Here is an 11,133-nt window from a genome sequence, read left to right on the forward strand (position 1 = left end):
GTGCATGGCAGTTTGGAACCATTATTTACATGTGTCTGTGTATGGAATATGAATGCTGAAATATGTTTAAATAAGCCGATGACAATATGCTCATGTATCTTGCAGCCGGCAATGTCCAGCTGCTGGCCACACGCTGTACCCGATCTGGCGTTGGGTGTGATGTTACTATATCTCTTTCTCTGCTATGTATTTAGAAATTAAAAAAGAAAATTAGCTGCATTACGTTCGGGCCAATCTTACCCTAGCCGTGTAACTCTTCCATTTGTATAGAAACTATTTTGCATTCAGCATATTTTTTCCAACATTAGCATTCTCACTCAATGGACGGCATTTTTTATTTTATGAACAGCATGTGAAGCGCAATGTTATGTATAATTTCTTTTACAATATCATTATCCCATGTGAGTTGATTTTCTCCATTCCACGGTAGAACTTCATTTTCTGTTAAGTATCTAGAGTCTGGATGTGTTTCCCTAGGCAGTATATAAAGTCATCTCGAGTAGCCAAATGGCAATGTTCCCATCACACAAAGAGATAGGCTGAGCGTTTAGAAGAAATAGACATTTTATTTCCTTGTTTGCCATGCCTGGATACTTCATGAATATCCGTAACATCCCTAATACTTCCTTTTATGTATCTAATGTTCTTTCTCCAAACAATTACTGATAAGCAAAGCATATTTATGCATCCTTATCCAGGAAACTAGAGATTATAGTCTTTACGACAATAGCCCAAACAGTTAGCTAAGCGCAAACTCATACAATGGGAAACAGGAAAAACATAACTACTAAAAAAAACTGCATTTTACTTGCTTATTTTAACTTTCTCATTGTGGGAAGCTGAATTTGTATCTGCTGGTTTATCTGTTTCAGTGCCAAACAATTATTGGGCAAACCATGCTTAAAATGCATCATTTTGTATGAAAACCTGCTTCCACAAGATCATTTTTATTCTTGTTCTTGCACTGATTTCACTCAAAAATGTAACATTTTTCCTGCCATTTTTTATCAGATTAAAAAGAATTTTTCACATATATTGTGCAACTGAGTATACAAAAAAATATGAATTTGTTAGCATTGCCATAAAGCATCAGCCCAGTGCTGTGCTTTGGCAGGGGAAGTCACCCAGAATATCACATGACTGACAGCAATGGCCGCCACCGGGTCTGCAGATAAAGGAAATTTATCGGAACAAAGCAAGGTTAACGAAAACCTATTGGCTGCACACAGCATTCTATTTTAATGCTGAAGGAGAATAATATTTTTTCTTCCCCTTTGACCTCGGTTTTGGGACAGTGTTGGTATACTGATCTAGTTTTCGCTCGGTTGTAGTTGTGAAAGAGCTAAAACACTGAAATTGCCAGTTAAGACGTTTACATACACTCCATGGTACTATTGCCTTCAGCAATAGCAATTTTCTCTTCCCTTTGTTCTTGAAGTTGTGCTTCGTGTTTTTTTGACTGCTAGACTGAGAGCACAAGCATATTAAACAACTGTTCCAAGCTCTTTACACATCCCATTAAACTAAAGTGCTATATATTTTACTTAAACAAAAGATCTCTCTGGTGCGTGAATCGTGGAAGCTCTGGAAGTGTAAGTAAACTATTGATAATCCTACGTGGGCTGTGCACCCCTGTGATATGCGTGCGGGAGTTGAAATACGGCAGAAACGTATAAAGGTCAGGTTCTGTTAGTAGGCATTTTAGTGATGTGGCTAATGTCGCAAAGAAACATTCTATGGAAATATGCTGATTGATACACTTTTTGACTGTTTTTAACAACAATGCTTACATGGCATGGGTTGCGTGATGCAGATCATAGTGGTTGGTAAATAAGTAGGTCGTTGGCTGCTGAAGTAGGTTTTTCTAAAGTCATATTGTAATATATATATATTGTATATACTGTATATTTCTAAAGTCATCTTGTAATGGTAATCGTAGCCAAGTGTCCTGGAAGGGTTAAGGGGTCTGATATGCAATGAGGTTTTAAAAAAAAAAGCACCATGACAATTTTCACCTGTAGGTGAGCATATATGATTAAACACAAGTATCTATGTATGGAGACATTTTTAGCAATGGCAACAAGGCAACAGCAAGATATCAACACAGAAATAAGCCAAAGACAAATAATAATAATCCAAACTCAGTAAAAAATATTTATATACTGGAATGGTATATACTCCATGTGTTTCCTCGTAATACTATCTATGAACGTGCCTTTGTAGTAACCTGCCTAAAGCTTTCTAGACTTGCTGTTTGATCTTCTTGAGATTTTGTCTAAAATTAATAATTTAAGAACTGATAATTTTCTGATAACCTCGTTGAGTGTTTTAGATGAAGTCATGTCCTAATGATCTCTATGTAATCTATGTTTTAGTCTAGATTTGACTAAGGCTATCGCGTTTTTAGACATGTAGGTGGACATAGCGTAGATTTTTTTTCACCACCATTCAAGAATCAGCAATTAGACTGCTCAATTAATTGATTCCAAGAAGAAAGTACATGGAGATTTTGGATCCCATGGAGTGACTGCCTACCCTTAAGAGGCACTTGGCAGACCAAACCACCATTAATGCCCAGTAACAATGTATTTTTTTTCTCCAGGAATGTACACAAATGCAAGGGCGATATGCACATGTTGAGTTCTTCTCCAAGCCTCCAGTGGGGATGTATTAAAAATGAGCTATCTCCAGTTTAGCAGAGCTTAAATCGTGCAAGCTTCAACAGAGATACCAGCAACTCATAAATGTTATTGTAGCTTTAGTAGATGAATAAAAAAGGATATATCTTAAATCCCAAGGTTTCTGCCTGTGATACAGCTGTCTTAAACTTAAGTGCTGTGCTTTTTTCATAATCCTTCTGTTTATTCAGGAACATTTATTGTGATCAAACTTTTCAAGAGTTACAATATCCAGATTTTTTTTCTAGAAAGACAAGATTAACCCCACTGATGGAATTAACAGACGGTGGATCCTTCCATAATAATTAAAATGCTCATGATTTAATTATTCGCTCCTACATTAAACGCGTTCAGTCACTCACGTTTTATTTGTGTAACATTTCCAGGGTCTCCCCATTACTCTCAATGAGCTGACATGATCTGTAGGCATGTGTTGTTATTTCTTTTACTGACTTGTAGGACCTTCTTTAAAGTGACACCACTTGTAGATACTGCAAGAACTGTTTTGGAGAGGTAGGGCTGCACACCCTTGGTTTATTGTACTAGCATTTAAAGTAATGGAACGGCAAACACCCATGTGTATTGAGATTCCAGCTTAGGTATTAGGTAGTAGATTTGAAGAACGCATTTCGCTTTCTGTGTCTAAATCGATTGAATTTGCAGAGCTGCATATCTTGTCAATTTGCTTTCAGATGTGGTGATTTTAAACCCTATACTCAACTGTATTTCTGATCAAAGTTTGTTGAGGATTATCAGATGACGATCATTGGCAGGTATATTCGCAAAGGTGGGATTTGTAGATGAGAGAAAACATGATGAAGTATGTGTTATTGACTACCAGTGAGTTTCTCTTACTGAAGAGCTGACTTGGCTCTACAATGCAGTGTTGATGCTGAGATATTTCTTGAAGGCATCTAACAGACGTTCTTGCAGGAGAAGATCGTTGGAGTTGTTTTTTTTTCATTTTCTTGACCAAACATGACAATGTGACTGGATGTATGCTCCTGGGCATGTGTAGTCTAAAATCCTCGGTTAAAATAGGCACATTTTCATTCACTGTGTGTTCTTTCTGCCACATACTATTTTCGTGGGCCCATGGGCGAAGTCTACTCATCACGCCAAGCCATACGTAGCTCTTAAGCTTGTTGCGTGCCATATAGACGAAATTACGATTGGAGAATTTGGTTATGTTGAAGATTGACATGAATGAGCCTAGAACGTTCTGAAACTAGTTGATGTTAGCATTCAGAGCAGCGTGGCCCTTAATGTGCTACAGCTGGGATCACAGAGGTCAAACATTTTATGAGTTTCCTCTTCAAATTGTAAATGTTCACAAAGTGTTTGGCAGGCAGATACTTCAAATGGTTATTCAAAATAGTCTGACGGCTGTTTTTGTATTTCGCTTCCAGGGATCTTACATACCAAGACCTCCACAGAAACCACTGCCAGCAGATCCTTTGAATAAAACTACGCGATTTGACAGTGCCTCAAGCACAGTGTATGAACATCAAGAAACAGTGCCTCAGATTACTCCTGTGAGGTATGCCGAATCATACAACTAAAAATAAAGTTTGAAACACCGAATATGTTTATTCTTTTTGTTAATTTTTCTAAAAATGTTTGTAACTCTGAAATCTTCAGTTAACCCAATGAATGGTTTTATATATATATATATATATATATATATATATATATATATATATATATATATGTACATTTATATATATATATATCTAACCAAACACGTTGCTCACTAGTGTGACATACACAGGGTTAAGACATTTGCACTCTAGACGACCTCATGATTTGTGATTCTTTACCCCAGTAACGTAATAGATCATGTATAATACCGTATTTGCTCGATTATAAGACGACCCTGATTATAAGACGACCCCCCAAAATCTGAATATTAACTTAGGAAAAAAAGAAAAAGCCTGAATATAAGACGACCCTAAAGGAAAAAAGTTTTACCAGTAAATGTTAATTCATGTAAACTATTTTTTTTAATAAAAGCTATGATTGAGAAAAATATTTTTTTTGTTTTTATTTCTTGTATTTTCCAGCCTGTCCCCCAGTTACGCACATCTGCCCCCAGGCTTGCCACTCCAATATGGCACTGTGGCCCATGATATGCCTTTTAACCCTCTATATGCCACTGTGCCCCATGGTATGCCTTTTGACCCCCTATGTGCCACTCTGCCTCCAGAAATGCCTTATACCCCTATATCCCATTCTGGCATTTAGGGGGTTAAAATGCATATTATGGGGCAGAGTGGCATATAGGGAGGTATAAGGCATTTCAGGAGGCAGAGTGGCATTAAGGGAGTTAAAAGGCATTGTATAGAGCACTCTGCCTCCAGAAATGCCTTATACCCCTATATGCCACTCTGGCATTTAGGGGGTTAAAATGCATATTATGGGGCAGAGTGGCATATAGGTGTATAAGGCATTTCAGGAGGCAGAGTGCTCTATTAAATGCCCCCTTAACGCCACTCCAGAAATGCCCTATGCCCCCATTTAACACACACACACACACACACACACCCTATACCCCCATTTAACTAACACACACACACACACTCTCCCCTCCCCTCCCCTCTCAGCCCTCTCTTACCGGTGCTTCCAGCCTGGGCAGCGGGTTGACGTCGCCATCTGCTGCAGCCGGAAGGAGGTGGAGTTGGCAGCGGGGGTTTGTCTGCGTCCGTCGCGTATACTTTCCCCGGCTGTCAGAGATCAGAGTTCCCCGCACCGGGGAAGGTTTGCGCGACGGACGCAGACAACCCCCGCTGCTAGCCACACCTCCTTCCGGCTGCAGCGGACGTTGTCTACGCGGATCGCGTAGACGTCAACCCGCTGCCCCGGCAATACAGCAGGAAGCACCGGTAAGTGTGTGTATGATGGGGGGGGGGGGTGAGACAGGAGGATCCAGGTCCCCTGCAGCGGTGCGGGGGATCTGGATCTTAGTCTCCTAATCAGACTCTATTTGAGGTCTGATTAGAAGACGACCCCGATTAGAAGACGAGGGGTATTTTTCAGAGCATTTGCTCTGAAAAAAACCTCGTCTTATAATCGAGCAAATACGGTAATATAACATGTTTTAAAGGTTTTAGAATTTCCAGTTCATGTAAGAATCCACCTCTCCTCGCCTCCTAGAACCATACTGTAGGGTTTAAGAAGCCCACCCTTTGAGTTACAGATGTTCAGTAATTACTGTCGCTGCAGACCTTTCTATTTTGAATTGGTAACAGGGTGGCAGAGAGCAGTTGGCCCGGCCAACACCCATGGCTTTGACTATGGATGCCCATGTGAGATCACCTGTACCATGAAAAGGTGTCCAAGACCGTACTAACTATATGTCCATTTTCCCCAATGATCAATCCATGCCAATCCATTCGACATGCTAGGTAGCCACCCCATTAAAGTCACAGCCAATCACATGTATGCCAGTTATGAAATCATACATGTGATTGGCTGTGACTTTAATGGGGTGGCTACTGAGCATGTTCAGGAAGTTTATATTCTAATACTTTATAGTATTTATATAGTGAGTTTCATTTTCTAACTCCAGTAATTAAAGAGTGCTTCTCCAACTTGCATGCAGCAAGCGGATACAAAATGCACTCCAACATTATAAAATATTAAAAAAATATTGTTAAAAAAGCATTAAAAATAAAAATACAATTTTGGGGCAGTGTTTGTTCAACTCTAGGAATTTTGAAAAAAACAGATTATTTACATTGTTTTTTTATTTTATTTTCAGACCAGCGCCCAAGTGTCCTCCTCCACACCATCGATCCTTCAAACCTGCTCATCAGATATAAGAACCCGAATGCCTTATGTGAACTTTGCACTGTCTCAACTCATGTTGGAGTTTGTTTACGTAAATCAACACTTTTTTAATACTTAAAAAAACTTGTATTTTGGAAGATAAAACTGAGCTTATTTGCCTTTGGTGCTATGCCATGCTGTGGTGCTCTACATATTTGCTCAGGTACTTGTAAATTATTAATTTATGTTTTGTATTTAGTACAGTGCAGTGCATTGTGTTAGATATATTTAACCAAAAGTGGCGTTTTCCTTGAAAAGGGGAATATTTTTATTATGTTAAATACACTTGAAACTTCATTTTACCTTTTCATAGCTCATTTTATGGTAATTTGATGTCCTTCATCTATTTCCAAATAGAGAAATCAATAGTCATATTGGTCACCCGTGCTTTAGATATACAGCCAATACACCATCCTTTAATTTATAGCGGATCACTTAATAGAAGCATTTAGCCAATAACGTGTTTGGTGGCGACCTCCTATTAACATGTTAAACGGATAGCAGAATTACATAATTTAATATACTCAGAAGGGACCACCAGTTCTTTCCAGAGGAACATATCCATCAAAAGGTTGGAAATACTTTACTTATTATTACTAATACTTTTCAGAGGAAATCATTACATTCTGTTATTTTATAATAATGGGAACATTGAGTGGGATTTGCTGTTTGATGAATCATCTGCCAGACACGGCATGTCCTAGAAAAAAGGTCAGAACCTAATCTAGAGGGTCAGGGGCTTAGATATAATGAAAGAAAATTTGGCTTTACTGAGAGGGTGGTAGGGAAGTGGAACAGTCTCCCAGAAAAGGTGGTAGATGTAGAGTTTAAACATGAATAGGATAGGCATATGGGTATCCTCAATTTAAGGTAAGGCTAAAGACCGATTAAGCTCTCTTTACAAGCAGACAATCTGATTTTACACTACAAGGAAGACATTAACGTACAATATAAAAAATGCTTTCTTGGGCAAATAATTGCTTCAAATGTTATAGCAACAAAAGTATTGAATACAAATGTAAGAAACAATATATTTTATATGAAATGTAGGAATAAATCCATGTAAGTAATTTGGCTGTTGTCTTACCCTTCCTAGTCTATTTTCGTCTTGGTTTAGGATACCTATATGCCCATCCCATTTATGTTTAATTTCTTATATAACCTCTACCACCTCTGCCTGGAGGCTATACCACTTACTAACCACCATCAGTAGAATAAAAATATTCCGCTTTCTGACCCTGGGAAGGTAAATCCCCCTCTGACTTATTTTTTTAGCAGACTTTTGTAGGAATTTACCAAAAGCCCATCAGGGCTTACTACAAAGTTGGCCTGAATTTAGCTCATGAATTAACATTGCTGGGTTTCATCTCCCAAGGGGGTCTCGCCGAGTTTAATTACAGCTAAGCCTATTCTGGGGAATATCCAAGTTACCATCAGATACTTACTCAAATATCTTAATGACCTCAGCTCAATGCTAGGGTAGCGAACAGAATTCCGGTATGAATGCGTGCTCCTGGCAAACAAGGCGTTAATAATCCTGCATCAAGAATCATAATTCTGTTAGAAGATCGGTTTTGTGTCAAGAAAAACGGCCATTCCCGATTTGTTTACACCGTTATCTGTCATTGTATTAGAATACAATTAGTATGGATTCCAGCAGCGTAATATACTATCTTATTTCAACACTTGAAGCTACCTGCTGGTGAAACCGTATAAAAAATATCTTGCAAATCGATACGCGGTTAAGTATCTTTACGAGACGTCAACATATTAATATCTGGAGAAAAGCATCATCTCTTTTTTGTTACTATTTTATTTTTTCTGCAGTTATTTTCTAAAAAGGTCAACAAACTGTGAATGGTTAAAAAAAAAAATCTGATACTGTTAAAAGATACACCATTCTATAACGATTTTATTACAATGTGTTTTATTTATTATCACGCGTACATAAAGATACTGTATCGGGATTTCCCGCAGCGACAAAATATGTGTGTTTGATTGCATTTGAGTACATTTTTTGCCGAATCAAAAGGGCAACTTCCAGGAGCCTCTGGCTGTTTAGGAGTGATGGGAGTTGGATTCCTTAGTACACCGAGTTACGTCACTTACTGCAGATTCCACCAGCTGGAAATCCACTCGTTTATTTGCGGTGGGTGCTTATTAGATTAAATTAACATCAGATAATTATAGCCTCTGTACTGTATCCACATATAATTACTAGTTCAGAACAAAGGCAGGAGGCAGGTTGGAATATACACAGGTTTGTTTTGTTTTTTAAGAATAATGGGTATGTCTGGCTTATCCGATGCTGCATTTCTGTCCGCTGCCCAACGGCTGGTCATTTAGCGCAATACAATCAACTATTAAAGCACAAAAAAATCTAAATGTATCTGCTTTTATCAACCATGAATGAAATATGCTTTTTTGACCATGTACCATTTATTTACATGAAATACATGATATAGATATATGTTTTACAATTTCACAGCGTTTCCGTAGATAGCAGCTCATGAAGTTACATGCCAACAAATCTACTAGCAAAATAATGCAATCAATAAACCATATATATATCAAAATCGCATCTGTGTCTTTGTATATAAATTATCGTATAATAATGACAACTGGGTATGGGTTTTCAACATCATTTTCTGTGTTTTTTTGTTTGTGGACATTTAAAAAAAATTACTTAAACGGATTATTTAAAAAAACTACTTGTACTGATTATTAAAATCCATTACCATTTTTAAAGGGGAAAACTATTTTTATATACCGTATTTGCTCTATTATAAGATGACCCCCAAAATCTGAATATTAATTTAGGAAAAAAAAGAAAAAACCTGAATATAAGACGACCCTATAGGAAAAAAGTTTTACCAGTAAATGTTAATTCTTTTTTTCTTTTTTTTTTTAAATAAAAGCTATGATTGAGAAAAATATTTTGTTTTTATTTCCTTTTATTTTCTAACCTGCCCCCCAGTTATGCACATCTGCCCCAGAAATGCCTTATACCCCCTATATGCCACTGTGCCCCATGATATGCCTTATAACCCTCTAAATGCCACTGTGCCCCATGATATGCCTTTTAACCCTCTATATGCCACTGTGCCCCATGATATGCCTTTTGACCCCTATGTGCCACCCTGCCTCCAGAAATGCCTTATACCCCTATATGCCACTCTGGCATTTAGGGGGTTAAAAGGCATATTATGGGGCAGAGTGGCATATAGGGAGGTATAAGGCATTTCAGGAGGCAGAGTGGCGTAAAGAGGGTTAAAAGGCATTTCTGGAGGCAGGGTGGCATTAAGGGGGTTAAAAGGCATTTCATAGAGCACTCTGCCTACAGAAATGCCTTATGCCCCCCATTTAACATTCCCCCCCAAAACTTACCGGTGCTTCTGACTCCCCGGTGTGTTGTCCGGGCAGTGGGTAGATGTCTACGCGATTCGTGTAGGCAACCTCCGCTGCAGCCGGAAGGAGGTGCGGTTAGCAGCGGGGGTTGTCTGCGTCCATTGCGCATACCTTCCCCGATTGTCAGAGAGAATTCCCCCCCCCGGGGAACTCTGATGTCTGACAGCCGGTCAGACCAATTATAAGACGACCCCGATCATAAGATCAAATACGGTAATATATATTTAGTATATATTATATAATTATATTCGATTTGGTTTCCACAGATATTCTGCTAAAGCACTGAACTCCTGGCACCATCACAAGTTCAATGAGTGAACCTGGTTACTGCTGGGTATGCCCTACATCAGAATCTGCCAGGAATCAGCATGCTCTGTAGTGGTTTTTGGAAATATCTATTTTAAATATATATATATATATATATATATATATATATATATATATATATATATATATATATATGGAAAAACGATAATATAATAATAACCAATGTTATTATATTATCGTTTCCACCTACTGGTGACACATCATGTAGACTTATGTTATTATATTATGGTTTTCACCTACAGTTGATATTGCATGTAGACCTACATTATTATATTATTGTTTCCACCTACTGTAATACTCCATGTAGACCTACATTATTATAATTTCCACCCACAGGTGATACTCCATGTAGACCTATGTTATTATATAATCATTTGCACCCACGAGTGATACTCCATATAGACCTACATTATTATATAAGTGTTTGCACTCACAAGGGATTCTCCGTGTAAAACTACATTATAGGAATTCGTGCAACATGATCATTCTGAATAGCAGTGTAATATTAGGCAATACATTTACAGCCCATCCACAAGTATCTGAATAGACATGTAAATAAGGAAATATGTTTGGATATTTGATATTTACTTATCAAAAACCGTAATTGGATACTAGCAGCAAACACAGCATTTTACTTATGGGGATATGAACAAAGATATAGGGACACGTCCAATAGTCAAGTAACCTCGCAGCATGCAACGAGAAAACATATACAGAGACTATAAAATCGTCTTATTAAAAAGCAACTAAACACTCGATTCTAACTAGAAAATTATCATGGAAAAAAAAATCTCAATTTGACTTTGATGTCAAGAGTTTTTCTCTTCAAGGCAAAGTGAAGTATATTTGTCATCAGATTCTGGATCAATAAATATGGGCACTTAAAAAAGGT

At 37.8% G+C, this 11,133-nt stretch overlaps 1 protein-coding gene across 1 annotated transcript in view; it reads left to right on the top strand.

The window, feature by feature from the left end:
* The window catches only part of LOC149299049 (disintegrin and metalloproteinase domain-containing protein 12-like), a 153,418-nt gene extending 146,919 nt beyond the window's left edge, over positions 1–6,499 (top strand). Inside the window, exons 23-24 of the mRNA XM_089486842.1 lie at positions 4,088–4,218; positions 6,439–6,499. Of these exons, the coding sequence (XP_089342968.1) occupies positions 4,088–4,218; positions 6,439–6,499 (192 nt within the window). The remainder of the gene's footprint in view (positions 1–4,087; positions 4,219–6,438) is intronic.
* The last annotated feature ends 4,634 nt before the right edge of the window (positions 6,500–11,133 follow it).

The sequence above is a fragment of the Sceloporus occidentalis genome, unplaced genomic scaffold (genome assembly GCF_023333645.1).
Source record: "Sceloporus occidentalis isolate IW3139 unplaced genomic scaffold, rSceOcc1.0.p SCAF_30, whole genome shotgun sequence".
Classification (NCBI taxonomy): Eukaryota; Metazoa; Chordata; class Lepidosauria; order Squamata; family Phrynosomatidae; genus Sceloporus; species Sceloporus occidentalis.